The sequence below is a fragment of the Pelodiscus sinensis genome, chromosome 1 (genome assembly GCF_052426305.1).
Source record: "Pelodiscus sinensis isolate ZL-2025 chromosome 1, ASM5242630v1, whole genome shotgun sequence".
Taxonomy (NCBI): domain Eukaryota; kingdom Metazoa; phylum Chordata; order Testudines; family Trionychidae; genus Pelodiscus; species Pelodiscus sinensis.
In genome coordinates, this window is record NC_143052.1 from 230,274,527 (window position 1) to 230,302,019 (window position 27,493).

Consider the following 27,493-nt stretch of genomic DNA (forward strand, 5'->3'; position numbering starts at 1 on the left):
CCCCCCCCCCCCCCCACCTCATTCTCTAAAACAGCTGAACCATTTTGGTCAAGTCTCTGAAAAAAATATTTCCACTTATGGGAGAGGTCTAGCACCTAAATGGTTACCATTGGGCAAAGACAGCAATTGAAGTCTTATCATGGGAAATGCTGAGTAATAGTAATAGGAGGTGGTGGTGGTGGTGGTGGCGGTGGCAGCCCTTCACAAAGCCCTGTGCCGAAAGGTTACGCATACATGTAATCCCACTGTTATGAATTGGACTCTTTAAGTGGGAGTGGTTGAAGGATTTGGGCCGTCCACATAAAGTCAGTTTAACAAAAACAACAGCCTGTAGTCTTTCTTCAGACACCACTGATCATAGAATGGGTTACAGTATTTAATATTCCGTGTCTTGGTTATAGGAGGTGATTCTGAACAGTAAACGGAACATGTGACAATCATGCTAATGCCTTTTGGAGAAGGCTTCAGTGTTGCCTTTTTGAACTTCTGTTTTGAAGCTGGAACTCTCCACTCATAGCTTCCTCCGATTCCATTTTGGGAGAGTCCCTGCTTCTGCAGAGGAGTAAAACTGTAATTTAAGGGCTTAAGAAAATTAAAGCATGAGAAAATTAAGCAAGAAAGATGGGGGGTGGGGGGAAAGGCCTGCTATAGTGAAATAAGTACTCAATTATACAGCTAGCAGCCATTTACTCTCTCAAAATATTCAGATTGCAGGCCAGAGAGACTGAATGGGATGTGAGTACTGGAAGAAATACCCTTCATGTATGTGTTCCAAAAAACAAAAACAAAAAAAAAATCACAGAAGAGGGGGAATCCATGGAAGCAAATGTCAAATTTTAGTTACAAAAGATTCAGTTCAAATTACAGGGAAGTGAAGCAGACCAGAACAGCTCAGTAGCAAGAACACAATTCTCATATATCCAGCATGCATTGTACAGTTTGCAGGCATTTAGAAAGGGGATTTGTTCCTGTACTGGAAAATGCTGCTTTAGTAAGACAGGTTTGCAGTATGATAGAGCTTAATATTCTTCAACTGCATTGTAAGTTTTAAGCTTGAGGAAGAAAGTTTAAGATTCCATCTGATTAAAAATCCAGTAAGCGTTTATGCCATTTTGTAAAATAAAATATAGAGAAAATTAGCCTACATGCCAAAAGAGGGAAAATTTGAAGTAACTGGTAAATTACAAAGCCAGAGAACTGGCTTAGACATACCATTTTAATATAGAAATACTGCTGGAAACAGTTATGCTATACTTAATGCTGAAGTCCTAACTACAGCAGAATTCATTGAACTTCAGTACACTTTTTGCCAGGGGAAGAACTGCATGATCCAAAATACATTAAGGGGGAGAACATGAGAAATTTACTTTGAGTAGTGACTCTTCCCCTTCCACCACTTGTAAGAAATAAAATTAAAAAAATTCAGCTTCCAAGGTGGCTCAGTTGAGCTAAGGCATTTGCAGGCATGGAAATGTCACAAAAAATCCACAGCCCCAACAGGCACTGCTATGCTGGTAAACATTTTTAATACATACCTGGCCTGCTTGTCCAAACTGAGAGAAATGCAAATGTCTTTCAGATTTGCATAGCATAACAAAGCTGCAACGAAGGGATTTCCAGCATAGGGGAACAGCTAATTCGTCAGCTTTCCATGGGAATTCTATTCGACTAGTTCTAGCTTTTTGTAAAACAAGCTCTTTTTCTGAGACTTAAATGTGGAGCCAAATTAAACCCCATATTGCAGAAAATTAAATAAATCCACATAACCTTAGCATTCGTAAAAGGTTTATACAGTACATTAACAATGAACACTGAAGTCCCAGCTCTCAGCACCAAGGAGTCATTTATGATATGAGTTACCAGCAAACGTGAAATGGATTTTAATTTGGCATTTTGGTAAGAGCTGAACACAAGAGTCCAGAACTTCAGCTATGCCAACAAATTAGCAGTCCTGATTATTTTTCCCTCCCAAACAAAGGTTTCTGTGCATTTTCTTGGAAGAGTATGGTGCACTGTTACTACTGTGCTTTCTGTGGTTTTCAATAGAAATGGAAGTAGTCCTTCCACCTCCCCCCCCAAGAAAGTTTGTACAATCAAATTCACAACTTATTATATAATTTACTGTATTCAGAAGTCTAAAAACAGCCCTGATATTAGAATAAAACCGTTATCCAGTTTCAGGGTGGGGAAGCAGAGATCTTAAAACACCCACATAGATCTGTAAAAGTTGTGCTAGAAATCTTAAGTATACAATACTACTGGTCCAAATGCTGAGTTTTTACAATACTAAATGATTTGTCCAAGTATTGTGAATAACATTAAAAATGTAATTCCCCTTGTTGCCAGAAAAAACACCTACAAGTGACCTTAGAAAGGCCGCTTTAAACTAGAAAATAAACCACACCATACTGGAGGTTCATAGTTGTCCATATTGCACTGACATCTCTTTACTGGAAATGAAGTCACTGTGTCCACCTGTTTTTAGCTCATTTAAATTTGTTCTGCTATGCAGAACTGTACAGTTGTCAAACTGAAGTTCTGAAAGAACGTGGAATGTATTCTCTTCAAGGATGAATTCTTCTTCGCAGTCCTTGGCTGTAGAGTATCCCATTCTTCCAATGACTGCAATTCAAGCTATGAGAGTGGGAATAAAAGTAACACTGCATTAGAACATTTTTTTCTGCAATTAGCAGCTTTTGTATTCTAAAATTAGAAGACATATTAAGAGAATTTGTGAACTTTTTTAAAGTATAGGAATTTTAAGCTGTAGCTCCCAATATTATAATTATAATATAATATTATAAGTAACGTTGTCAATAAACTATACAGCTTTTAAATGGGGTGGAGGAAGGAAAGAAATCAAATCACAATATATGAAACAATGTGAAAGATAATTTTATGCTCTGGGATCAAAAGCAGAAAAACTATTGTTACTGTGTGCATAGTTCTGCATTGAAGAATTTTATTCTATGAGATGGATTTAGCAATGTAATCAGTTTAAGTAATAACCCCAGGTTGTTTAATTAGCTTGTTCAAACATGCAAGACTACATCCTCTCATCACTTTTTCAAAGATTAACAACAATACAAGACTCCTCAGTAGAATAGTAAAATACTACCGTATTTTCCGGCGTATAAGGCTACTGAGCGTAGAAGACCAGAGGCACCGGGAGCAAAGCCGCAGGGTCCCGCGCCTCTGAGGCTTTGCCAGAGCAAAGCCTCAGAAGCGCGGCACCCCGCCGCTGCTTCGGCTTTGCTCCCAGTGCCTCTGGTCTGCTGGGGACCATCTCCAGCAGACCAGGGACACCAGGAGCAAAGCCTCTGAGGATGCCCCGGCAGCGGGACAGCCCCGGCGCGTCTGGGCTGCCCCGCTGCCGGAGCCCCTCCGCGGCTTTGCAAAGCCTCGGGGGAAGCCGGCGGCGGGGCATCCCAGGCGCACCTTTGCAAAGCTGCGGAGGGGCTCGGGCGGCGGGGCAGCCCAGGCGCGCCTGGGCTGCCCCGCCGCCTGTATACCCGGCGTATAAGACAACCCCCGATTTTTGGGGGATGTTTTTAGCATCAAAAGTCATCTTATATGCCGGAAAATACGGTATTTTAACAAAACATGGACTAAGAAGAGTATAAATAATTACACCAAAATAAATGGACAAAATACATTATTGTATTTACCTGTACTTTAATAATTTGCATGTATTGATTGGCAAACAAGCCTTGCAATCATTTCCAAATGACACATACTTTATACACTGAATTATATAGAGAATTGAATTTTGTTCTGTGATAAGCAGCTGTGGCAGCGTTATGCAGCAGTGATGGAAAAACAATGGCATGTAAACAATCTATCCCAGGGGGTGGGCAATAATTTTTGATAGGGGATCACTCAAAGATTTTGGTAAGTGGTGAAGAACTGCACTCTCCTATGGAGGGGATGCAAGGTCTAGAACAGAGGTTGGGCAAAGAAGGGAGCTCAGGGTACCAGTCTGGAATGCAGGAAATGGTGTGGGGTCTGAGAGGGAGTTTGGGTGAAGGAGGGAGGTTGTGATCTGGGGCAGGGATGTGGGGTGCAGGACAGGGGGGGTGTAAGAGGAAGTACAGGCTCTGAGAGCGAGTTGTGACTTGGAGGAAGAGGGGAGAGAGGGTTGGATGGTGATCTGGAGCAGAAGGGGGTGGTGAGCTGGGAAGAGAGAGGGACTGGAGTGCCACAGGCAGGCTGTAGCTGAGAGGCACTTACCTAGGCAGCTACCAGCCTACAGCCCTGCAGAACCCTGAGGCAGGCTTCTTGCCTGCCACAGCCCCAGGCTGCTCAAAATTGTTGGCTGCTCCCTGTAGCTCTCTGCTTTGAGTGCCAAGGGTGTGTGGAGAAGTGGGAGGCTTTGGGTACTGCCCCTTCCCCTAGCAAAATCTCAACTCCCATTGGCCAGTTTCCATGAAGCTTCCCCCTCCTCCCAGCACTTGGAAAAGAGAGCCAGGGGGAGCAGTCAGCTGCTTAAAGCGGTTTGGGACCGCTGTGAAGCAACTGGGACTGCTTTGTGCCTGACGGTCCCAGTGGAGCAGTCCACAGGCTGGATCTTGCCCACCCCTGTTCTATATAACTAGCCAATTAGACCATCATAAGATGGGATTTTCAGCTCTCTCCTCCACATTGATCTTCTGTCCTGAGCCTCTGGCCTCTCACTCCATGTCTCTTTCTCTCTCCTCCTCCTCCTCCTGCCTCCCCCCCCCCCCTCCACTCTCCTCTGTCTCTGTCGGGGACGTACGCTCATCCAGGCCCCACCCCCCTTTGCCTCCCGCCGTGGCGCTTGGCTGACTTCTGCACCACTCAGCCAGGCCACCGAGTGCAAACGGCCTCTCTTTCTCTCAGCTCTTCTGCCTCTTGCCTCTCTCTCCGTCTCTCTCTTTCTTTCTCTTCTCCCCCTCCCACCTGTCACTCTGTGTTTTTCTTCTCCTCCTGCTGCGTCTCTCTCACTCTCTCTCTCTCGCAGTCATCCACTTCCTCTGTTCTCCTCTCTGTCTCCTCCACGTCCTTGTGTGTCTGCTCCGCTTTCCTCCTTTTGAATCTGGTACCCTTTCCTGACGTCAGAGCCGCATGCTCGTCCAAGCCTCACCCCCTGGCTGTTCCCTCTGGGCGGCGTTGTTGCCTCCCATCATGGCGCTTGGCTGACTTCTGCGCCGCTCAGCCAGGCCGCCGCATGGAAGCAAGCAGCGCAAGTGGCCGTTTGGGCCCCGCGCTCCCCATGTAGCACCCTCGTGGGTACGCAAACCCCAAGCGGCCGCTTGCTCCCGTGCGGCGGCTCAGCTGAGCGGTGCAGAAGTCAGCCAAGCACCGCGGTGGGAGGCAACAGCGCCGCCCAGAGGGAACAGCCAGCATTTCAGCGTTACAGAGGCACAGACATTGGGCTACTATATTTATGATATGTAAACATTATAACCCCCATTTGAACACAAAACTTGTTTCTCCAGCAAATGACAAAGCAGGGTGTTCAGTAAATGCCCATGTCAATTTTGAACATAATCCATCAAAGTTGTAAAGCTGGTTCCTTTTTAGTAATATTTCCTGGATATGATTAGTTAGGCCTTTAAGTCATTAAGCTCCACTGAAAATAACTCCTACAAATCCTGCACTAATTTAATTAAATGTGCATATCCCATACTCATTAAGTTTTGCATTCCCTAAGAACTTTACCAAACACATGATCAAACAACAATGTGTCAAATTAGCAGCATTTTTAGCCTGGCTATACTAGTATATCCCTCTGTATATGTAGTATGATTTGACAGGATTTACATTGCAAATGGCAGACATGCATACTTCAGTTGATGCCTTTGCATGTACTTTCTTGTTAAGACATAGGCAAACCCATACTAATTCTGACTAGCATAAAATCATTAGACAATTAAAATTTAAATGACTGCCTACCTAGAGCTTTCTCTTCCCTCCCCCTCCCCCTCCCCCCCACTCCTCCAATCCTATTCAAAGAAAAAGGTACTTTAAAACTTAGTTGAATAAAGTATATGACAACAAGAACTGTTAGCACACAAGGCATTCTTCCAGTGGCTTAACATTACCCCCTTGTAATGTACAGGTTGGACCTCCCTGGTCTGGCAACCTCAGGCCTGACTAGTCCTGGATGAAGGATTTTTCCAGACAAGGGTAATCATATCAGGGCCCCTTGCGATGCCCCCTCCCCATTTCCTGGCTCTCTCACAGCCCAGCTGAGCCACACACCAGCTCCCAGCCCCTCCTTAGCCGAGCTGAGCCGCGTGCCAACTCCCTACCCCGTCTTTGCAGCCCAGCTCCTGGCTTCCCCCTCACAACCCAACGGAGCCACAGGCCAGCTCCCAGGCCCCTACTCCTTGCAGAGAGTCCCAGCACACTGGTCCAGGAACATCTGTGGTCATGCCACACCATGGATGTTGCTGAACATCTGGGCTTACCCAGATTTGTCAGTGTAACCTGCAGTAGTATCTTGGGACCATTAACTCAGGTATACAGTAATTCCTCATTTAACACTACAGATATGTTTCAGAAAATGATCGTGGTAAGTGAAAATGTGTTCTGCGGGGTCAGTTTTCCCATTGAAAATAATATAAAAGGTGGGGGTTGCGTTTCAAGCGGTGGTGTCTGTTGGGACCGGGATATAAGGTTGGCGGAGAAAGGCGACTAGGTTACAGCAGGGAGTGGAGGTGTTTGGCTCTGAGGAAGGGGAGGAAAGGGGAGGGGGATTGGGTTGGGAGTATGCCCCCATGACGGGTCTGCTGGGACCTGCATTGTGTCGGGGAGGGGGGTTGCCGGGAAACTCTCTGCCGCTTTGCAGGGAGGCGGGAGAAGCCCAACCGCCGGCCTGCAAGTGGGGTGTGGAGAGGGGGCAAGGCGTCTGGCAAGGGGGAGTCAGCGGGGAACAGCACAGCGAGCAGTGAACCCTCCACCGCTTTGCAGGGAGCTGGGGGAAGCCCCGCGCAGCTGCCGGAAATGGGCCAGCTGGGGAAATCGTGTTATTCCGAGGATCGTCATGTAATTCAAAAAACATTCCTTTAAAAAAAAATCGTGCTATCGCAAAAACTTGTTAAGCGGGCACGTGTTAAATAAGGAATTACTGTACTATTCTGTACTACTATTCACTAAGTTTTACCAAACACTTTGCTCTGATTCTCACTACATATGAATATTAGCCCTTCAGTTGGGGTCCTTTTTAATAAATGTTCTTTACTTCCAATAGAAAACAATTCTTAAAACTAGGTAGCAGAGCTATTGTATGAATCATCCACCTCTTCTGCCATGAAACAGGATTTACTTTCCATGTTGCACTGCAGAACACTACAGGTTGAACCTCTATAGCCTGGCAACATCTGTGCATGATTTTAGTTAGCCAGATGTGCACTTGTCATGGGCGTGGCCAAGTTTCCTGGGGTCCCGTAAAGTTTATTTACAGCTACCAGTCCTGACTCTGTGCTGATATTTATCTCTAATTCACCCCTGAATGTCTTCTAAGAGCCCAGTAAGCAGTGGAAGTGCTGGTAATGCTGCTAGACAATATTGACCTCCCATTGTTCGGCAAATTCCCTGGTTCGGCACCAGTCAGGTCCCCAAGGTGCCTGACTAGAGAGGTTCAGCCTGTACTGTCATACATGACTTGGCTAATCTCTGAGGTAAAGCTTTATAATAAAGTAGTTTTCCTCTGGAGGCTGATTTGCCTTTCCCACTCCTGTTCATGAGCACAGAAGAAAAGCCAGAGTCAAGCACAAAAGCTACTGCAGGAGCAGCAGCCCTCAGGACATCTAAGTACTAAATTAGTAATATGTCATTTTAGTCCAGTGCATACGAAAATGCTCAATGAGCCTTGTGGTGTGACAGGGCTTTATTTACTGTAACATTGTCGCTCTTCACGGTATCCTATCTTTGGCAGTTTTTATTAGTAAGCTTGCACAGTTAGTGTTAGCCAAGCTCATGAGCACCATTTGTAGCACTGACTAAAGTAATTCTTGCAGCTGTTCCAGATACAGTTGGAAACTTACAATGCAAACTGGCCTTTTCACATCTGAACTTTGTGTTTAGTTATATCTCATCCACTTTTACACTATTACAATGCATAAGGGGTGGAGCTGTATCCAGCATGGCTCAGGAAGGTGAGATCTTTATGGTCAGTGAAGTAAATAGTTGCTACTGACCTCCATGGTGCAGGATTAGGGCCTAGCTCACTGCATGCCCCTTTTAGCAAGATTCCTCCAAATTTTGCCCAAAGGAAAGCAATACCAACAACCTGGAAACAGGTGACAGGCCCCCAAGGGCTTTCTGTAAAAGGAGGGAAGACTGCAGTCACCATAATTGTTTAAACAGAGGTGTGATCCATTGAGACTACAAGTCTGAGCATGCTATGCTACAGCTTCCAAGTAAAAATATTTCTTCCTGTGACTTAGTCTCATAGCTGCCCCCCTCAATGAAAAAGGAAGGCAGGTATGACTCATATAACTATCTATCCATGGAGTGCATTAGACCTGCTCACTGGCTAGGAATGGTGAAGCAAGGCCCTATGGATGCTCAATGAAAGCAAATTATTTCTCGGACCACCAGTGGATTGCCAATCCCTAGTTTAGATAATCATTGTCCTAGCAGGTTATAGCTTTTAGAGGGGGAGAGGAGGACACAGAAGTAAAAGGTCTTGCAAGCTCTTATTCAGCTGGCAGTACTTAGTTTTACTAAGTGCAAAGCTGTAAGATCATGAAGATGATTAAGAACTTTCAGAGGTTCTACTCTAACAACACTGAAAAGCATTACTGAATCCATCATGTTGTAAGATTATGTCATCTGTTGTTACTTATGCAAGTACCATCCACCTAGGTCTAGAGAGAGCTGCTTAGGAGGTACAAAAATTGATCAGTCACTTAATATGCCAGAAGCTGAAAATAAGCCAGATAAATTGAGTCTCTCACCTGTTCTCAAATGCCTTTATTATTAAAGGAACACAGCATGCCTTTTACAACAAAGATTTAAGAACTTTCTTCTCACAAATTCTCTGTGGATAACTGAAGACCAGTTTCAGAAGGATTACTTCCCTTCTTCAGTCACTAAATGTTCAGGAAATCCTAATATCCCTTTAAAGAAGTTTTCAGGGAAACTCTTAAGATTTTGTCAAAAAGGCTAGTTCTTACTGCAGGGAAGGGCCGTATGTATTTTGGACTGAGAATACAACAGTATCAGTGAAGTTGTAGTTTGCTAATCTAGTTCTAGGTAACCTTTTCCACTATGTGCCTAGAGTACTCTCGATAATTTATTTTAATCCCTTGCTGAATTAGATGGTCTTTTCTAAGGGAAGGATGTTACAGCAATATGCTTGAAGTAACAAAATAACTAATGTGTTTTCAGGGTCAGTCTCCAAGAGAAACTTTCTACATGACCAAGTCTTTATTATGAAACTTCAGATCTCATAATTTCCATGTAGTATGATGGTTTGAAAATGTGATTTTTTTTTTTTAAACACAAGGCCTGTGTTCTGGTTCACTATTAACTTGAAGATTTAAATAAAACTAAATACAGACATTGATTCTACTGTTTTCATTTTAATACTGCAACAAGAATAAGACTGTTGTGGAAAGAGAAATAGAACATTTAAAACTGCTCTTTGTTTCACAGACATGTCACACTAGAGGAAGGAAGGATTAAAGGAAGTGGATGCTGTGAACTGAGATATGCTAAACGAGAACACAAGTTGGAAAAAAGTTACAGTTCTTGGCTATACTGAGAGAGGAAGCAGCTTGCTATTCTGTCAACTGAATACTTTAAAACATTCTACACTTAAATATGACATCTAAAGCACTAAGCAAAATCCACTGCAACATTAAATAAGCACTGGCTAGTTCACAGAAACCCTGCTCTCCTAACTTTACCAGCTATAATGCCTCTTCTGTTCAAACTTCATACTGAATAAGTAAGCCCCTTCATTTTCAATTTAAACTAATTTTTACCAACAAAATTCCATTTTACAAAAAGTATTGTTAGTTTTCCCTCATTTTCATCCTATTTTTGTATCAAACATGTAAAAACTACTTTTATTAGGAAGATAGAATACATTGATTGCATGAGATGTAATATATTAATCTGTGTGCGTATGCAAAGCTGCTTGTTAAAATAAAGCTACATATTAGTCTAGAATTAGTGTTTCTCAAAATGTTCCCACAGAAAACTTTCAGAAACACGAGTCTAGAAGATACACAAACAGGCATGCACACAAACTCTGTAGTGTGTGCATATCTGAATGTACTGATGAATCTCATGCCTATCGTGTACGTTTCAAGTTGTTAGATAAGTTTAAAGATCGGACACAAATGATAAAAATATGTATCAAATAAAATTTCAGAACATGAAATAATCAAACATTCTGAATAAACAAAAAGTGGAGAAAAAGGATGGAGTTGAGTGTATTCCCTGAAAGTAGTGTGGCCCAATTACTAAATGTAAATATTTATAGGCTAATTGTTCAAGATTTCCTTATACAAATGAAAAGTTTTACTTTAGGGATTGCAGTTTTTTTTCTTAAACTTAAGAGGTGGAATTGTGTTTTGAGTTCAGTAGCAAACTACATTGAGTTCCATTCATCAAAGCATTAATCTACTGAATACTTTTTTCCCCCATCCTGCAGTCCACCATAATACATCCTGCTATTTACCCAGAAAATTAAAAAATAAATAAAAACCAAAACCAAAGGGCCCTGGGAATGAAGGAGGCTGACTTGTAGTTACTACAATGGCTTTTGGCCACTATGGTCAGACATGCAACTTCATCCTCTGATAATTTTATAACTATCCTGTTCTGTTCATTCTCTTTGTGACATCTGGCACAAGCCACTGGTGGATGACAGGGTATATGGGTCTAGAACCAGATCAATACTGGGCTGACCCAGGATGGTCATTATGATGATTTTATTCATGATGCACAACCCACAATCCGTAAGTTGTGCATGTAACATCAGCTTTTCTATTTCCTGGCTTTTGTGTGCTTCACTTTGTAAACCTAACATTATCTTTCCATAGGGTTTAAGGAATACTTACACTATTATTTGCACGCATACCACAAGAATGCCATTTTCTTGAAACTGTTCTATGCCTGAATTGTCAGTGGCACTATACTCCCACAGCTTCATTCAGAGAAGTCAATGGTGGAAGCAAGTGCTCCTACAAAGGGTGTGCAGAAACTCTGGGGGTAGGCCGTAACCAGCCCTTAACTTATTTCACTGCACAGTCATTAGGAAATAGCCAACAATTATCTGACGTGAATTGCACACTTTTATCATAGTGCTGTAAGGGATGCAGTAAATGAAGTTACTTGCTGCTCCTGAGTTACTTATACCTGAGTGAATATACAAAATTTGCTACATTTTCCTTACTCCTGTATTCAGCCACACATGCACATGCAGTCTATATCACTCAGAATATTGGGGGGCAGTTAAAGGCATCACATATGCCAGCCCCTAATTCAGATAATTTTTTTTACCCTAAAACTCAGGTTACACCTTCACTGTGTGCTGGGGGTGTGATTCCCAGTGTGCTAAAAATAGAGCATTGCCTCAGAGTGCATGGCAGGAGGGGAGAGACACCCCAGTTACATATCCACAATACACTAGGCACATAATTCTGGGAGGCTCACGTGGATACACTACTATCGGAGCCAGCATTTGTACATCTCCTTAAATCTGGAATTACACCCCTAGTCCAAAGCATAGACATTCTGTAAAAAGCACCACTCTTCCCTCAATGCTACCTTTTCGACCAAATTTCCACTTTATACCTCCCACCCTGTTTTAGCACTAGGCTTTAAGTTTTAATTTTTTGCAATTTCTTTTTCCATGGAAAGAATGACATCACAGCTGAAAGATTTTTTGCTTCATCTTTAAAGAAAAATCATGTTTGGGGTCTGCACAAACACTAAAGGTGAATGTTTCAGGAATCTGAGTAGAGGAGTGCTTAAGCAACTTCAATTCGCAGTAACACTCATCTAAAATGCAGCTCGCATACAAGGAAAACCTGTATTGAAAACTTTTGCCATGATAGCTAAGTCAGCAATGTGATTTTCTCCACACACACCCCAAACACTCTAAAAAAAAAAAAATCTGACCGACGTAACTATGCTAGCAAAAGCCCAAGGCTACGTCTACACTGGCATGATTTTCTGGAAATGCTTTTAACGGAAAAGTTTTCCATTAAAAGCATTTTCAGAAAAGCGCGTCTAGATTGGCAGGATGCTTTTCCGGGAAAGCACTTTTTCCGGAAAAGCGTCCGTGGCCAATCTAGATGCGCTTTTCTGCAAAAAAGCCCCGATCATCATTTTCGCGATCAGGGCGTTTTTGCGGAAAACACTACTGTGCTGTCTACACTGGCCCTTTTCCAGAACAGTTTTCCGGAAAAAGACTTTTGCCCGAACGGGAGCAGCATAGTTTTTCCGGAAAAGCACTGATGATTTTACATTAGATCGTCAGTGCTTTTCTGGAAATTCAAGCAGCCAGTGTAGACAGCTGGCAAGGTTTTCCGGAAAAGCGGCTGATTTTCCGGAATAACTTGCCAGTGTAGATACAGCCCTAGTGTAGATGCAATTATACCAGCAAAAAAGTCACTTACCTGGTACAGCCTATTTAATGTGGTGTGCAAGCATAACACATATTCCAAGAATTCTTTTGCCAATACACACTGTCTCCACTATGAGCATTTGCCAGCATAGCTGTACCAGCAAACACATTCTACTGTATACAAAGCCTAAATTAAAGCTTTTCTCCAGCAACATTTAGATTCTTAGAACTAGGGATGCAAAAGTCTCACCAGTAAGCCTCATTCTTAATTGGTGAGGCTTGCCAGTTCCAGTTAACTAGTAGGGGCTGAAGCAGCACCCACCTGCTCTGGACAGGGGCCTGCTCCAGCCTCGCGGAGCCCATGGAGCAGCCCCTATCTATGCCGCCCCCACACCTGACAAGTTACAAGCTGGCTCCCCTGTGGCCCTTCTGCTGGGGAAGTGGTGTCACTTATTTAAGCTTTATACTGCAGAGCCCGTAGCGGGTATAACCATGTAGCCACCATGATTTGTTGCGGTTACACGGTTACATTTCTAAACAAATTTTTACATCCCGATTCAGAACTACTAGCCTGACTCATGGTTCAGCACAATGAGTGTGAAGGTGCTGAGCAAAGTAAATAGATGGCAAAACATTTAGGCCAGGTCCACAGTAAAAGGAAAGGCTGAATCCAGATACACAACTCCAGTTACAGTAATTGCATAGCTGGAGTCAGCTACCTTGTTTCGAGTTTCCCCATTGTCCCCACAGCAGGAGGCTGATGAGACCGTTTGGTCCTGTAGGCTTCTCTTGCTCCTTGCAGAAGCAGAAGTACCTGTTTAATGCCTCTTAACTAGACTCACTAAATCAAATTCCAGGGCTACGTCTACACTGGCCCCTTTTCTAAAAGCCGGAAAAAAGCGGCTGACATTTTTATTTAAATGCCGCGGGGGATATTTAAATCCCCCGCGGATTTCCCTATTACGACCTGTGAAATTAGCATGCCCCTTTCGGAAAAGGGGCCAGTGTAGACGAGCCCCAGAAGATCGATTGCGGCAGCATTAATCTTCTGTTTAGTGAAGACATGGCCTCAAAGTTACTCTAGGTGGAACGCACATCAGACCCAAGTCCACACCTTACACAACTGAACTTTCTGAGATACACACTGGAAATTTTGCTTGAGGAAATTCAAAGTTAAGATTAAACTTAAGAAATCCAAATGTTTTATATACATTTTCATACCTTGAAGGTACCCAGTCTTAACTCCACTGTGTGATGTGATATATGGAGGGATAGAGGTGGGGGGGGATGAATGGGCTACGTCTAGACTGGCAGGATTTTGTGAAAATACTTTTAACGGAAAAGGTTTTCCATTAAAAGTATTTCCTCAAAAGAGCATCTAGATTGGCACGGATGCTTTTGTGCAAAAAGTGTTTTTGCACAAAAGCATCCGTGCCCAGTATAGATGCGCTTTTGCGCAAGAAAGCTCCGATGGCCATTTTAGCCATCGGGCTTTCTTGTGCAAAAAATTAAGGTCCCTGTCTACACTGGCCCTCTTGCGCAAGTGGGCTTATCCCTGAGCGGGAGCATCAAAGTATTTGCACAAGAAGAACTGAATTCTTACATTAGAACGTCAGTGCTCTTGCGCAAATTCAAGTGGCCAGCCTAGACAGCTGGCAAGTTTTTGCGCAAAATCTTTCCAGTCTAGATGCACCCATGTTGTTTAGACATCCCAGAATAAATTATTATATACTCAAGTATGGTTATTATATCGTGTTACTACAAGCAGAGTTAAGAGTGGCTGGGGAGAGGGGTCCTAGCATGTTTGGATTTCTTTTTAAGTTTAACCTAAATCAAAAAATTCCTTGGATGTTCATAATGCTTATGTTTTGGAATAATTACCACATCTCTATAATGTTTTACATTTAAACTGTAATGAACTCAATCTTAACTGTAGTCAACTGCAGCTTACCTGGAAATTAAGATAATAGCTCTTCCATGGAAGATACTAAGAACCCATGCATGTGCTCATTGAAAAGCTGTTTTAGGGCAAGATGGATCTCTGCTTTCTCCATTTCCAGAGTTCCCAGTAGCAGTAAAAGGCCCAGCATTTATATCAGTTAACCACACTCCCCTGAACATGATTCTAGTGGCTTCATAATAAAGTACTCAAAGATTCTTTAACTCCCACCAAAGGCAGTCTGTACCGTGCAGGCTTCGTCATTGTTTCCAACAGAAAAGATTATAAAATAGATTCCTTTTATTGCATGTTCAGCCTAGCTAGTCAGAACCATGGGACATTTGCCAGTACAATTGTGACATCCACATATCCATTCCTCAGCCAGTAAGTGGGTTGGGTTCTGTTTCCAACAACATCTGTCTCCAAAGCCTCACTCATTCAAGAATGTTCCCACAGCAGCCTCCAGGGTGTTTTACTCCTAAAACTAGAACTCATGGCAGGAATTTCTAAGAGTTAGATACAGCCATGATGGAACACATTGGAATAACTCCAGCCAAACAACTTCAGTTTCAAAGTAAGCCCACTCTGTTGACAGTTGTAAATTGGCTTATTGGTAATTACATATTAGTTTAGCCTTACGTCAAGAGTGCTATACATTATGGAAAATCAAAAGGAGCCCAGTGTCTGACAATACAAAAGTAGAGACTTTTTTTGCTTTACAGCTACAGAAGCAGATCTAGGCCACAAGCAAAGGATTCAATCTACTGGTTCAGTAATATAGACTGAATGGCATCATGTTTAGACTAACCATAATTGCTTCAATTTTAAGCTCTTGGACGAGAATTTTAATTAATGAAAATATTACTTACTTTAATCAAAGGGTTTATTGGCAGGCTTAACTTCAAATTAATGAGTTTATGATCCAAAATAAAACCTATGACTGAAGATTCCCTGCCTATAATGAAGTACAATAAGCATTTTGCAAGTCTTTGGCCTGAAAGCAGTCCTAAGTTACATGTGCCCATTTTGTATAAATCTTCATTTCTGTTAAAGACCCAGTATAGAACCAGTGTGAGGCATAAGCAGATGAAGAAATTGCTTAGGGCCCAAAGCAGCTCACCAAGTCCCCTATTCACTTTTTATTGTGTTGTGAAGGAAAGTCTCCAAAACATTCCTGCTTAGATCCCTCGACTCGGCTAGTACTGTCTCTGCCTGTGTGAAAACAGCCACACCAGCTTTAAGCAAGCACCTCAGTCCTGTAGCAAACATGTATCTTCAGAGAGGAAACTGGATCAAATGAACCCTTAACATTCTTATCTAGTTATCTGAGAAACTGATGTTGACAGTTCTTATTTTAACATAATAGCTCTGCAAGGCTTAAGTTTCATGAAATACTATGCTGTTGTAGTAAGTGACTGAACTCAAAGTGAATTAACTGAAATAGTCAATGAGACTTTGCTGAAATGAAGGCCTTCACTCAGAGGATATGCTAATAATAGATACTTTTCCATTTAAATCATAGTACAGTATTTCCACCAGAAGGACACATTTTATAGTTACTCCTAATCATACAGTTACTCCTAATGATGATTGGTTATACTGTAACTAGGGATGTAACATTGTAACCATTTAAATGGTTAACCAACAAGTTCATGTAACAGTTACACGCCAGCTTCCAGTCCATTCCCCGGGAGCTGGCTGCCACCCCGTGCTGCTGGCTGTGTATCAGAGGCAGCAGTGCAGGACAGCTGGTAGTGCACACCAGCAGCCAGCTTAAAAGCTGGCTTCTGGCACGCACTGGCTCCTAGGTAGCTTGCTGCTGCCTAGCACGGCAGTCTAAAGCTTATACAGCAAAGCCCACGGCACAGTTGGCTCCCAAGAGTAGGGCCAGGAGCTGGCAGCCAGCTCCCAGCACACACTGGTGACCAGCCCCACTCCTGGGGAGCCCGCTGCACTGCAGGCTCTGTAATATAAGCTATACACTGCAGAACCTGCAGCGTGTAATCATTAAGATGTTTAACGGTTACACGGTTACCTAATTAACTGCTTTTTAACATCCCTGACTGTAAGTAATTCAAATCAGCTTCTGAAAATGAGAGTTCAAAAGTTATCCCTTTCAAAACAGAAGCTGCGTTAGTTGGAGAGAGTGAAGGAAGCATCCCAGTTGTTCTGCCAAGATAGCTAAAGAATGTATTTTTCAGAAATGCACATACAATTAAGGATGTGAATGGCTAAGTCAACTAGTCGCTTCCCCCCTCCTTTGCTGCCTCTGTCAGAAAGAGGAATTGGGGGAGGGGGACAATGGAAGGGGTGGTTCAAAGTGGCAGCGCCACGTGCAGCCTGAGGACCAGACGCTGGGCTCCACGTGGCGCTGCCACTTTGAAATGCTGCATGCAGCCCTGGGGCCAGCTGGGGAATCCCACCGGCATTTCATGTGGTGTTTCAAAGCGGCAGTGCCGCATGGAGCCCTGAGTCAGCTAGGGACTGCTAATGTACCAGTCCCAGTGCAAGTCTCCCTGCCTCGGCGCTACCTATGGGGCTGGAGCACTAGCGCCAGCATGCTCCACTGCAGAGGTGGGGAAAGGAAGCCCAGACTTTGCAGGGGCTGGATCCAGCTCCAGGGGGCTAGAGTACAAGGGAGCCCCAGTGCCCCAAGTGTATCTTTGTTTCTTGGGGGGCCAGGCCACTGAGGTTTGTTTATTTTTGTTGTTTCTCCAGGGCAAGGCCAGGGTGGGGGTTTTTGGTTGTTGATTTTTTTGCGGAGGGGATGAATCTCACTGGTGTGGGGCCCCTGAATGATCTTTCTTTGGGTCAGTGGCCCCCGACCAAAAAAAGGTTCCCTATGCCTGGTTTAAGTGACTTGCCAAGTACCACACACTAACATTGTGGCAAAGGCTGGAACAGAATTAAATTCTCCAGGACAGCAATCAGTGTCCTTAACCTTCTCTTTCTGCAATCCTCTACTTAATTTACTACACATATTTCAACTTTTTGCAACAAATGAAAGAGGATACTATAGACAATAGTCTCCTTCACAGCCTCACCATATACACAGCAGTTTTTCATCCTGTGAACTCAAGTCAGCTGACAGCTGTGGCCGTCCTGCAGGTCTTTTATCCCCATGTAGACATATCCATATCCATTCTTCAGAATAGAATCATGCTGTATAAAATGTTCCTTTGACACTTGTATTAAACTTGGCAGAGCTCTACCATTTTAAAGAAGATGGGAACAACAAGGCTGTCAATGAGAGATTTGACTTGACAGAGAAATTTTCAAGATCCTACTTATGCTAATCCTGTCTCTTTCAGTTTGAGATTCTCATGACCTGGGTCATTTAATGTGCAGTTTAAGTTGACAGCCCTTTTTAATCATCAAAAGTCTCCTGCTGTAATGTTTTTCATGAGCAGGAGATCCGTCAGTTCTGTTTTAGAGGGATACATCTGGCAGTCTTGGCTCCAGCAATGGGCCAAAGACTGAATAACTTCTCAGTATAGTGTGTGTCTCTATCTTGGCATAGTATTTAGTGCCAAGAAACTCTAGCTGTCAGTACTGGCAAGTTAAGCTGTGACAGTGACCTACATTACCCTTTAGTGGTGCTGACCTTGAACAGTCAAGTTCAGTTTGCATTGCTCGACTGAAATGGTGATGTTTTAGATGGGGTTAACAGAATATCTTATGATTAAGACTGCCAAACATTTCCCCTTACATGACCCTGATTTCAGCTTCTTATGGCATTGTCAAACTTCAGCCACTTGGACTGAAATGTTCCAGTCTATTAGTGTAGGGGAGCTGAGATTGGCTGGGAAAAGAAACTGGGATAAGGAGACAAGAATGGGGTCAGAGGAGATGCTGAGATTAGAAAAGGTGCCTGGGAAATAGGGAACTCAGACCGGAAGCACAACAGATTTGAGACAAGGAGTTGGAGCAGAGGTGAGAGAGAAACTGGGATGCAGACTGCAAGCCTGGAGGCAGAGCCTAGGACTGGCTGGACAAGTAAACTGGGCCAAGACCGAAGCCTGAGAAATAGAGGCTGTGACTGGGTAGGTAAGGGAAATGGAATGGAGCTGATGTGGGCAAGAGACAGAACCAGGTCAGGGATAGGTTGGAGGGGATGGGACACAAGGGGCCTGCCTTGAGGAAAATGAGCATATTTTTCTGCCTGTTAAAACATATGCTCCTCCAGAGCCTAGAATGGAACCAGCGATTCCTGAGTCTCGTAATTCCTCTTCTGTCAGCAAATATCTATGAAACCCACTTGGCAAACTAGGTCTTCTCCCTCTTCTAGTTCTAGTCCACATATGATAAACTATTACTGACATCAGTAACTCTGTTAGTTCATGTGGCAGGGTCTGTCTGTTTGAGATAAAGGTTCCATTCCTCTTGATGAATTACATTGGTGTCAATATGTCACATGATGGAATTTCTCTTTTTTTTTAGTTTGCTTTTTTTCAAAATCTAGTTTAATGTCACTAGTGAGACGGCGTGCAGCTTTTGCTATTTAAAATGCTGTTGGGTACAAGTCTGAAGTGACTCCGGTCTAATACTATTTTTTTGGGGGGGGAAAGGGAGATGTGTGTATATATAATAGCACGGGATGCAAATGACATTAAAAGAAAATGATGCAAAGTCAAACGCTCAAAAGTCAGAAAATGCCAGAAGTATGAGATTCTGTGCAATCTTAACCCAGTCCCTTTCTGTGTGTGTACTGTGATACAGCCTTTAATTACATGGCTGCAAGCTAGTTTTTACCCCCCACAGGATCCCTACATTATTCAATGCACAAACTGGATCTGCTCTGGAGGTGAATCAAGCGTGTGTGCAAGTCTGAGCTCTGGGACTCTCCACCACGTTAGGGACCCAGAGATTGGGTTCCAATTCAAGCCTGAATGTCTGTCTGGCAATTTTTCAACCCAGAACACTAGCCCCAGAAGCCCAAGTAAGCAGATCCAAACTAGCCATGGTTGTGGGGTTTTGTTTCGTTTTTTACATATATATATATCCCTGATGGACATACCCTATTTCAAAATAGCACATACTACCAATTACTATCCCCATTCGCCATTAGTGACAAGCTTTTAATTCTTTTTATTCTTTTCTTGTTAGACTTACAGAGCCAATACATCTCAGTACATATTCTGCTTATTCTTGAACATAATGTTTCCCCTTCTGCAATAAGTTCCACTACAGTGGGATAAACTGTTTAAGGCAACAGGTTTGCATAAGTGTCTGAGGGCGTAATTTGGCCTGCTGAAACTTTTAATATTGATATCTGAGAAAAGGAAAGAACTTAGTTTGACTCTGTTTCTCCAGGGTTGAAAGGGGAAAAAAAAAACCTTTAACTGTTCAGTGAACACATGTACATAAGAACGGCCATACTGGGTCAGACCAAAGGTCCATCTAGCCCAGTAATCCTGTCTGCTGACATTGGCCAATACCAGATCCCCCAGAGGGAGGGAACACAACAGTAATCCTCATGTGATACTTTTCCTGTCATCTATTTCCAGACAAACAGAAGTTAGGGACACCATTCCTACCCCTCCTGGCTAATAGATTCATGGCTATCTGGCTCTTTTTTGAACACTGTTCAAGTCCTAGTCTTCACAACATTCTCTGGCAAGGAGTTCCACAAGTTGATTGTGCACTGAATGAAGAAAAACTTCCTTTCGTTTGTTTTAAACCTGCTGCCTATTAATTTCATTTGGTGACTCCCTAGTTCTTATATTGTGGGAATAAGTAAATAACTTTTTCTTATTCCATTTTTCCACACCAGTCATGATTTTATAGACCTCTATCATACCCCTTTAGTCTCCTCTTTTCTAAGCCAAGAAGTTCAAGTCTTTTTAATCTCTCTTCATATGGGACCCGTTCCAAATCCCTAATAATTTTGTTGCCCTTTTCTGAACCTTTTCTAATGCCAATATATCTTTTTTCATGTAATACGAAAATCATTAAGAAGTGACTAAGTCCACTGTAGTTTGACCCTTTTCAGAGGAGATCATAAATTTGTACATCTCTGCATTTATCAGGGAAAAATAAAAATACTCCTAAACTATTAAGACTGTTACCTCTGTACCTGAAATAAACCAGTATATTGCATGAATTTCTACAGCTACCACCTGAATATTGATTAATGAAGTGCCATGTTAATACCAAGTAAAATGAGGGGTAAATACTGCTATCATTGGACTTGGATCATTTACTCAAATGTGTGTCTGTACAGCAAATCATACAGTGCCCTATATTGTCAGCTGAAACGTACAGATTTATTGACTGTGTTAATGCATATGAATCAGAGTCTAGATTTGAAGACTCAGATTTAAAGTCAATGAGTATCTCAAATCCCATTTCATTGGTTAACTGGTTCAATGTGATTTTTAACCAGCTAACGGCTTAAAGGGTGGGACAGCTGAAGAGGGAGAGCCGTGGCTGGGCAGGCTGGAGCAGCCCCTACCTGTGGCGTGCCAGGGACTGCCACAGATAGGGGCTACTCCCATGGCCACGCCAGTTAACCTTTCACACCCCTAAGTATAAGGTAATATTTTAGCAACAGCTTTACTGCTAGAGATTAGGGATGTAAAATCACAGTTAATCAGTAACCACTTAAGCAGGATTCTGTGGCTTCCATAGTTTTCCACCATCTCACTTTCAGCAAGATCTGCGTCTGTTTAACTCAAAATGCTCTCAAGTACTACAACTCCACATTAGTAGTCCTGATTTAAAATTTATTTTTAATCCTCTGAATCAGAGTTGATAAATATCAGTATATTTATCAACTATATTTTTGTGCTCCACATTTACTAAGTAGCTTTCCAGTCTGAGCAGGGGATGTTGCAAACAGACAAAGATTCTTAGGAGAACAATACATCCAGGCTATGTCTACACTACAGGGTTTTTGCACAAAAACAGCTGTTTTTGCGTAAAAACCCACGGAGCATCCACACCTCAAGCGCATTTTTGTGCAAGAAAATGTACTGTAAAATGGCTTTTACTGTAACAGAGGGCTTTTTGCCGTGTAGGTATACTTCTTTCTATGAGGAATAACTCCTTTTTGCGCAAGAGTATCAGAAAAAGCACAGGTGCTCTGATGGCCATTCTGGTGAATGACCATCAGAACTTTCTTGCACAAGAGTGTCCGTGCAGCATGGACACTCTCTTGTGCAAAAGCACATCGCTTTTGCGATGTGCTTTTGAGGTATGGACATGCTTTTGCGCAAGAAGTTTTTGCGGAAGATCTCTTCCACAAAAAGCTTCTTGCGCAAAAACCTTGCAATGTAGACAAAGCTCCAGGGGCGGGGGGGGGGGAGGGGGGGGAGGAGGAAATCACATTATTTGCTGTCCATCTTAAATGCATTGATGATGAAATTTTAAAAGATGCTAAATGATTTAGGAATCAGATTTTTTAAACTATTTAGGTATCGCTCCCCTGAGCATTGCAGTGCCTAACTTATGAGTCTGTATCACTGGAAATGAATGATAGTAGGCTCCTAAACACCTAGGCTGTGTCTACATTGGCAAGATTTTGCGCAAAAGCGGGTGACATTCTACTGTATGAAATCTGCTGACATTCTACTGTATGAAATCACTGCTTCTAGTGCAAATACTCTGACGCTCCCGCTCAGGGATAAGTCTTCTTGCACAAGAGGCCAGTGTAGACAGGTAACATCAATTTCTTGAGCAAGAAAGCCCGATGGCATACAATTTCTTGCGCAAGAGAGCGTCTACACTGGCACAGATGCTTTTGCACAAAAGCAAATCTTTTGCACAAAGGCACATGCCAGTATAGACGCTCTCTTACTCAAATACTGTAATGCAAAAACTCTTGCGTTAAAAGTATTTGCGCAAAATCATGCCAGTGTAGACACAGCCCTACATTATTTTTTAAAAGGAGAATTCAGCTCCTAACACAGTTAGGTGTTGCAACACTGAGTGGAGCAATGCCCAAACAGTTTTAAAAATTTGAACCTGGAAGGTGCACAAGTCTTAACAATACTCTAAATAACAAGTCACTAAAATTACAGTGTAATTCAAATGCTCCTTCAGTAACAGCAGCCATCAAAACATTCCTTTTGAACTACCTTGATTTTTAGCATTTTACATGTATAGTTTTGTGCTTGATTATCAGCACAGGATTATCCCTGATTTGAAGTTCATGGTTTCATTTTATATCTGAGGGTTCCATATAAATGTGACTTTACCCTTGAATGCCCATGAAACTTGGTCTTAATACAACTAAATTGTCTTTCCTCTCCCCCCCTCCCAAAAAAGAAAATATACTCTAATATGAGAGTTCCAGGAAGTCCAACTGAAAACAGTTTCTGGAAACTAAACCCAAACTTTAGATAAGTAGAGCTTGCCAAGTTTGGGGTTTTTTTAAACCTTGTTTGGAAATATATGTAATTGTTTCTGTTTGCCAATTTACCAGCTGAGAGGATGTTATTGTTGGGATAGGATGTGACTGACAGAATCCTATACACTGCAGCACCCTGTGTCAGGCAGGAAGTTAGGAAAGTAAAATGTTTTCTTAGTGCAGAGAACCAAAGTTGAAATATGAAGCATTCATTTTTCATTTCTCAGCAGTTTTTACCAGCTGTCCAAATGAATGTGTTAGGCACACTAAATAAGACTTAAACCAATTTTTAAAATATTCCTACATTAAGAGTATTGTAAAGAGACTAAGAGTAGTGAATAAACAAACATTTTCAAACCCCTTGCTGTAGCCAAGTGCTTACTCCATTCTTGTGATCATCATCTACAGTATTAGAGTCAAATAGAGAGAAGTGGAAACAGTTCCCCTTCCCTTGACCTCATGTGTCTCCCACACACTGTGGATTACAGTACAGCACTGCTAATACATAGAGAAAGATTATCTCCAACCCAGTCACTAGGTTATTGGGTTAGTGGGAAGCCTCTCTAAGGAGAAGATGCCTTTCTTCACTATAAACTTGAACCCCAAGCAGTGAAAAGGTCTGTTAGAATATAAATTCAAGCCTTAACATATTCTTTGTATTTCTCTTAATTTGAGCAATGAAAAGAATCAAGGGAATTACATTTTGGTATACTTCAGTTTCATACTATCTGGAATGTTTAATAACTGTTCCTCTGGGAACTTTTAGAAATTCTAGAAGCATTGGTTATTTTTAGATTTTAATAAGGTGTTAACAAGATGTTTATGTATGGCTGAATTAGCGTTGATATCAATGCACAATGCTGTCTAATGCCAAAGAACCATGAAGTTACTTATCAATTTTCACTACCCTAGACAAATGAAAAACAAGATGGCTGTGTCTACACTGGCATGAATTTCCGGAACTGCTTAAAACGGAATACTATTTTTCCGGAAAAGGAGCGTCTACATTGGCAGGCTGATTTTCTGGAAAAGCCCTTTTTCCGGAAAAGCATCTGTGGCCAATGTAGACGCGCTTTTCCGGAAAAGAGCCCCAATCGTCATTTTCGCGATCGGGGCTTTTTTCCGGAAAAGACTACTGGGCTGTCTACACTGGCCCTTTTCCGGAACAGTGTTCTGGAATAAGGACTTATGCCCGAGCGGGAGCAGCGTAGCTTTTCCGGAATAGTGGCTGATTTTGTACAGTAGAGCGTCGTTGCTCTTCTGGAAATTCAAGGGCCAGTGTAGACAGCTCGCAGCTTATTCCGGAAAAGCGGCTGATTTTCCAGAATAAGTGGCCCAGTGTAGACACAGCCAATGAGATTAATTGGGATACATTTTAAGACCTTTTCAATTTTAATTTAAGGTACTACTTATACCAGAAGCAAGGACAGTATTGGTTTGCTTTGATTGGGATTTCTAAATTGACAGTGTGCCTATAATATCAGACCTCAATCACAAACCCATCAAGGGAAAGTCTCAAGGGGAAGGCATGAAAACATCAATTCCTGGAGCATTTAAAACCAGGTTTGCTACAGCCCAGGGGAACAGCGATCTAACTAGATCTGCTCCCATCAGATGAAGGCAAAAATGAACCATGTCATGTCTTCCTGTATCCCAACTTCTTTGCTTGTAGTCTAGGGATGTCCCATTCTTGGCCTAACTGCTCTTTTTTTCCCCTGACCGATATAATGTTGCAGAATGACCTTTCACTTAAAAAAAAAGTTTGTAACTGTTTCAAAAATAACCTTGCAATAATGGTCAGAAATATTGCTCCTGGCCTTAAACAACAGCACAGTAAGAAGAGTAACTGACCCTATTAATTTCAACATCGAAGGATCTATGAAGCTTAACAATGGCAAACATTAAGCCAGATGTTCAGGCCTCTTTTGAGTGCCCAATTAGGTGTGTGAAAGTCCCACTGTCAACAGTGCTGTGGGGAGTCCAGTGTGGATGGAGAGTAACTTTGCAGCTCTGGCTTGTTAATTAATTAAAATCTAACTCAGTTCTCAAAACAGTGAGGAGGGACATCCTCCTCCCGCCCAATGCACTCAGGAGGAAATCCTGGTCCCACTGAAGTCGATGTCTAGTCTTTGAGGTGAAGGTGTAATTTCCATTTCCGGGAGCTAAACCCACACAAGTTCTGACTGCACTAGGGCACTAAAAATGTTAAGTGCAATTAGGATGGGCACTAGCAGTGGCAGAAGCCATCTGCTTTAATAGGGGCAGATGGGATCTATCCCACCACTTGCATGGCCATAGCTACACTTTCAGGTATGTTTGCACAGCAAAGAAAAACCAGTAGCTAGGCCACTCCAGCTAACTGGGTCCTATGAGGCTGCATCATTCCTATGTAGACTTTCCCTCTCAAGCACTGGAACCCTCCCACCATACCAGGCCCTAGATCCTGAGCTTCTACCAAGCTCAGACATACATCCAGCAATGAAAGAGACTCCACCCAGCCGGGTCAGCTGGCAAAGGGCCAATGTCTAAGGTGCTATATATAGACATCATCAGTTTCAGGACAGTCATCAGTTTCAGGACAAGGGAGAGGAGTCCTGTGGCACCTCATAGACTAACTGAAGTGTTGGAGCATAAGCTTTCGTGGGCAAAGACCCACTTTGTCAGATGCATGGGACGCATGACATGCATCTGACGAAGTGGGTCTTTGCCCACAAAAGCTTATGCTCCAACACTTCAGTTAGTCTATAAGGTGCCACAGGACTCCTCGCCGCTTTTGCAGATTCAGACTAACACGGCTACCCCTCTGATACTTGACACAGTTTCAGGACATTAGTTCAGAGCTAGCAAGCTGTCATTTGGCCTCCAGCCAGAAATGACACCTCCTGCTCAAAGTGTAGAGGTGCCCAATGGCAAAACTCCCACCCACTTCAACAGGATCAGGCTTTCGCCCCACCCCTCCCTGTCCCTGAAAGAGATTCCACCTGTCTCCCTCGCCCCGGGAAAGGCAGCTGCACCATTACCCGGGCCCTGCAGGTAGATGGAGGAGGCGGGTAAGCTGGTTACCTGCATGTCCCCTTCAGGCGGCGCCGCTACCTGCTGCCCCCCTCCCGGGCTCCGCCACCGGGCTCGGCGCTGGGCGGGTAGGACAGGAGACTCATGGCTTCGCCGCAGGCCGCCTCCACCTGGCGCACCTGCTCCCGGCTGAGCCGCTCCCGCCAGGCGTGGACAGCCTCCCGCGCGTCCCGGGCGGAGATGAGGAAGGGCCGGTCGGAAGAGTAGGCGGCGCCGCGGGTCATGTTGAGCACGAAGCTCTCCATGGCGGGCGGCACGGCCAGGCCGGCGAAGCGCAGCAGGCGGCGCAGCTGGGCGCGGGGCTCCAGCACCAAGTCCTCGTAGCGCAGCTGGGTGTAGCGGCGGCGCAGCCAGGCCGGGGCGCGGCGGGAGAAGAGCAGGTCGCGGAGCCAGGCCTGGCAGATCACCTCCAGCGCGCCGCTCAGGAAGAACTCGGCCCGGTGCTGCTGCTGCTGCGGCGCCCGGAGCCCGCCGCCGCCTCCCCCTAGCACGGCCGGGGGCAGGGGCTGCCGGCGGGGGAGTCCCCGGGGCTCGGCGCGGTGCCGGCTCCGCAGCACCTGGATGCTCTCCCGCAGCAGCGCCTGCTTGGCCTTGAGGCGGGAGTTGTGCACGGCGCGGGGGTCGCGGAAGAGCTGGATGACCCGCAGGTTGAGGCCGGGCTCTCGCAGCAGCGGCAGCAGCGCGCCCAGCTCCAGCAGCCGCACGTCCTTGATCACCACCACCGGGTACTTGCGGCACTCGGCCTCCAGCTCCCGCAGCGCCCGCGGCGGGCAGCTCCGCTCGCAGGCGGCGCCGTCGATGAGGCCGATGTCGCGGCGGGGCCGGGGCGCGTCCGGGCAGAGCGGGGCCGAGCAGATCACCTTGTTGGTCCGCCAGCCGAAGAGGGCGGCCGTGCTGAGGTTGTGGCCGCCGCCTGGCGGGTCCCGCGGGGCGGCGTAGAGGCGCAGCACGGAGAAGTCGCAGCGGAAGAGCGAGCGGAGCATGTCGCGCAGGGCGCCCTGCAGGCTGAGCGCGTCCGCCGGGTACAGCGTCTGCCACAGGTGCCACATGGGCTCGTACAGGTAGAAGACGTCCGGGTGCTGGTTGAACAGCTCCCCCAGGAAGGAGGAGCCCGTGCGCCAGGTGGCGTGCAAGTAGATGTGCCGCTTCCCCCCGCCGGCCCCGGCCTCGGCCTCGCCCTGCGGGGTTGGCGGCTGCTGCTGCTGCTGCTGCTGCTCTTTCTCCTCCTCCCAGTCCCACTCGCCCAGCGCCTCCTGCAGGCTGGGGCAGCGCGGCTGCAGCGGCGCCTCCTCCGTCCCGCGCCCGCTCCTGGCCCCGTAGTCCTGCACGTAGGGCACCAGGAGCAGCAGCAGCAGCGTGTAGAGCACCAGCAACAGGGCCAGGCGGCGGTGCTGCCAGCGCCACCGGCCCGTCATCGCTCTGCGGCCAGGGCAGCGGCGTCTGCAGCCAGTCGCCGCCGCCCGCCCTGCGATCGGGCTCTGGCTGAGCCGCCGCCGCCGGGTGGGTAGAAAGCGCACAAACTTGGCGGAGGCGGCGGCTGGAGGGTGTTGGTTTCGCGGGTCCCTCCCCTTCTGGAAAC

At 44.6% G+C, this 27,493-nt stretch overlaps 1 protein-coding gene across 1 annotated transcript; it reads right to left on the reverse strand.

The window, feature by feature from the left end:
- CHST7 (carbohydrate sulfotransferase 7) lies at positions 1–27,493 on the reverse strand. Its single transcript, XM_075916209.2, has 2 exons — positions 25,906–27,493; positions 1–2,634 (listed from the first exon to the last, which is right to left on the reverse strand). The coding sequence occupies exon 1, from the start codon at positions 27,327–27,329 to the stop codon at positions 25,932–25,934; it is 1,398 nt and encodes a 465-aa protein (XP_075772324.2). The 5' UTR covers positions 27,330–27,493; the 3' UTR covers positions 1–2,634; positions 25,906–25,931.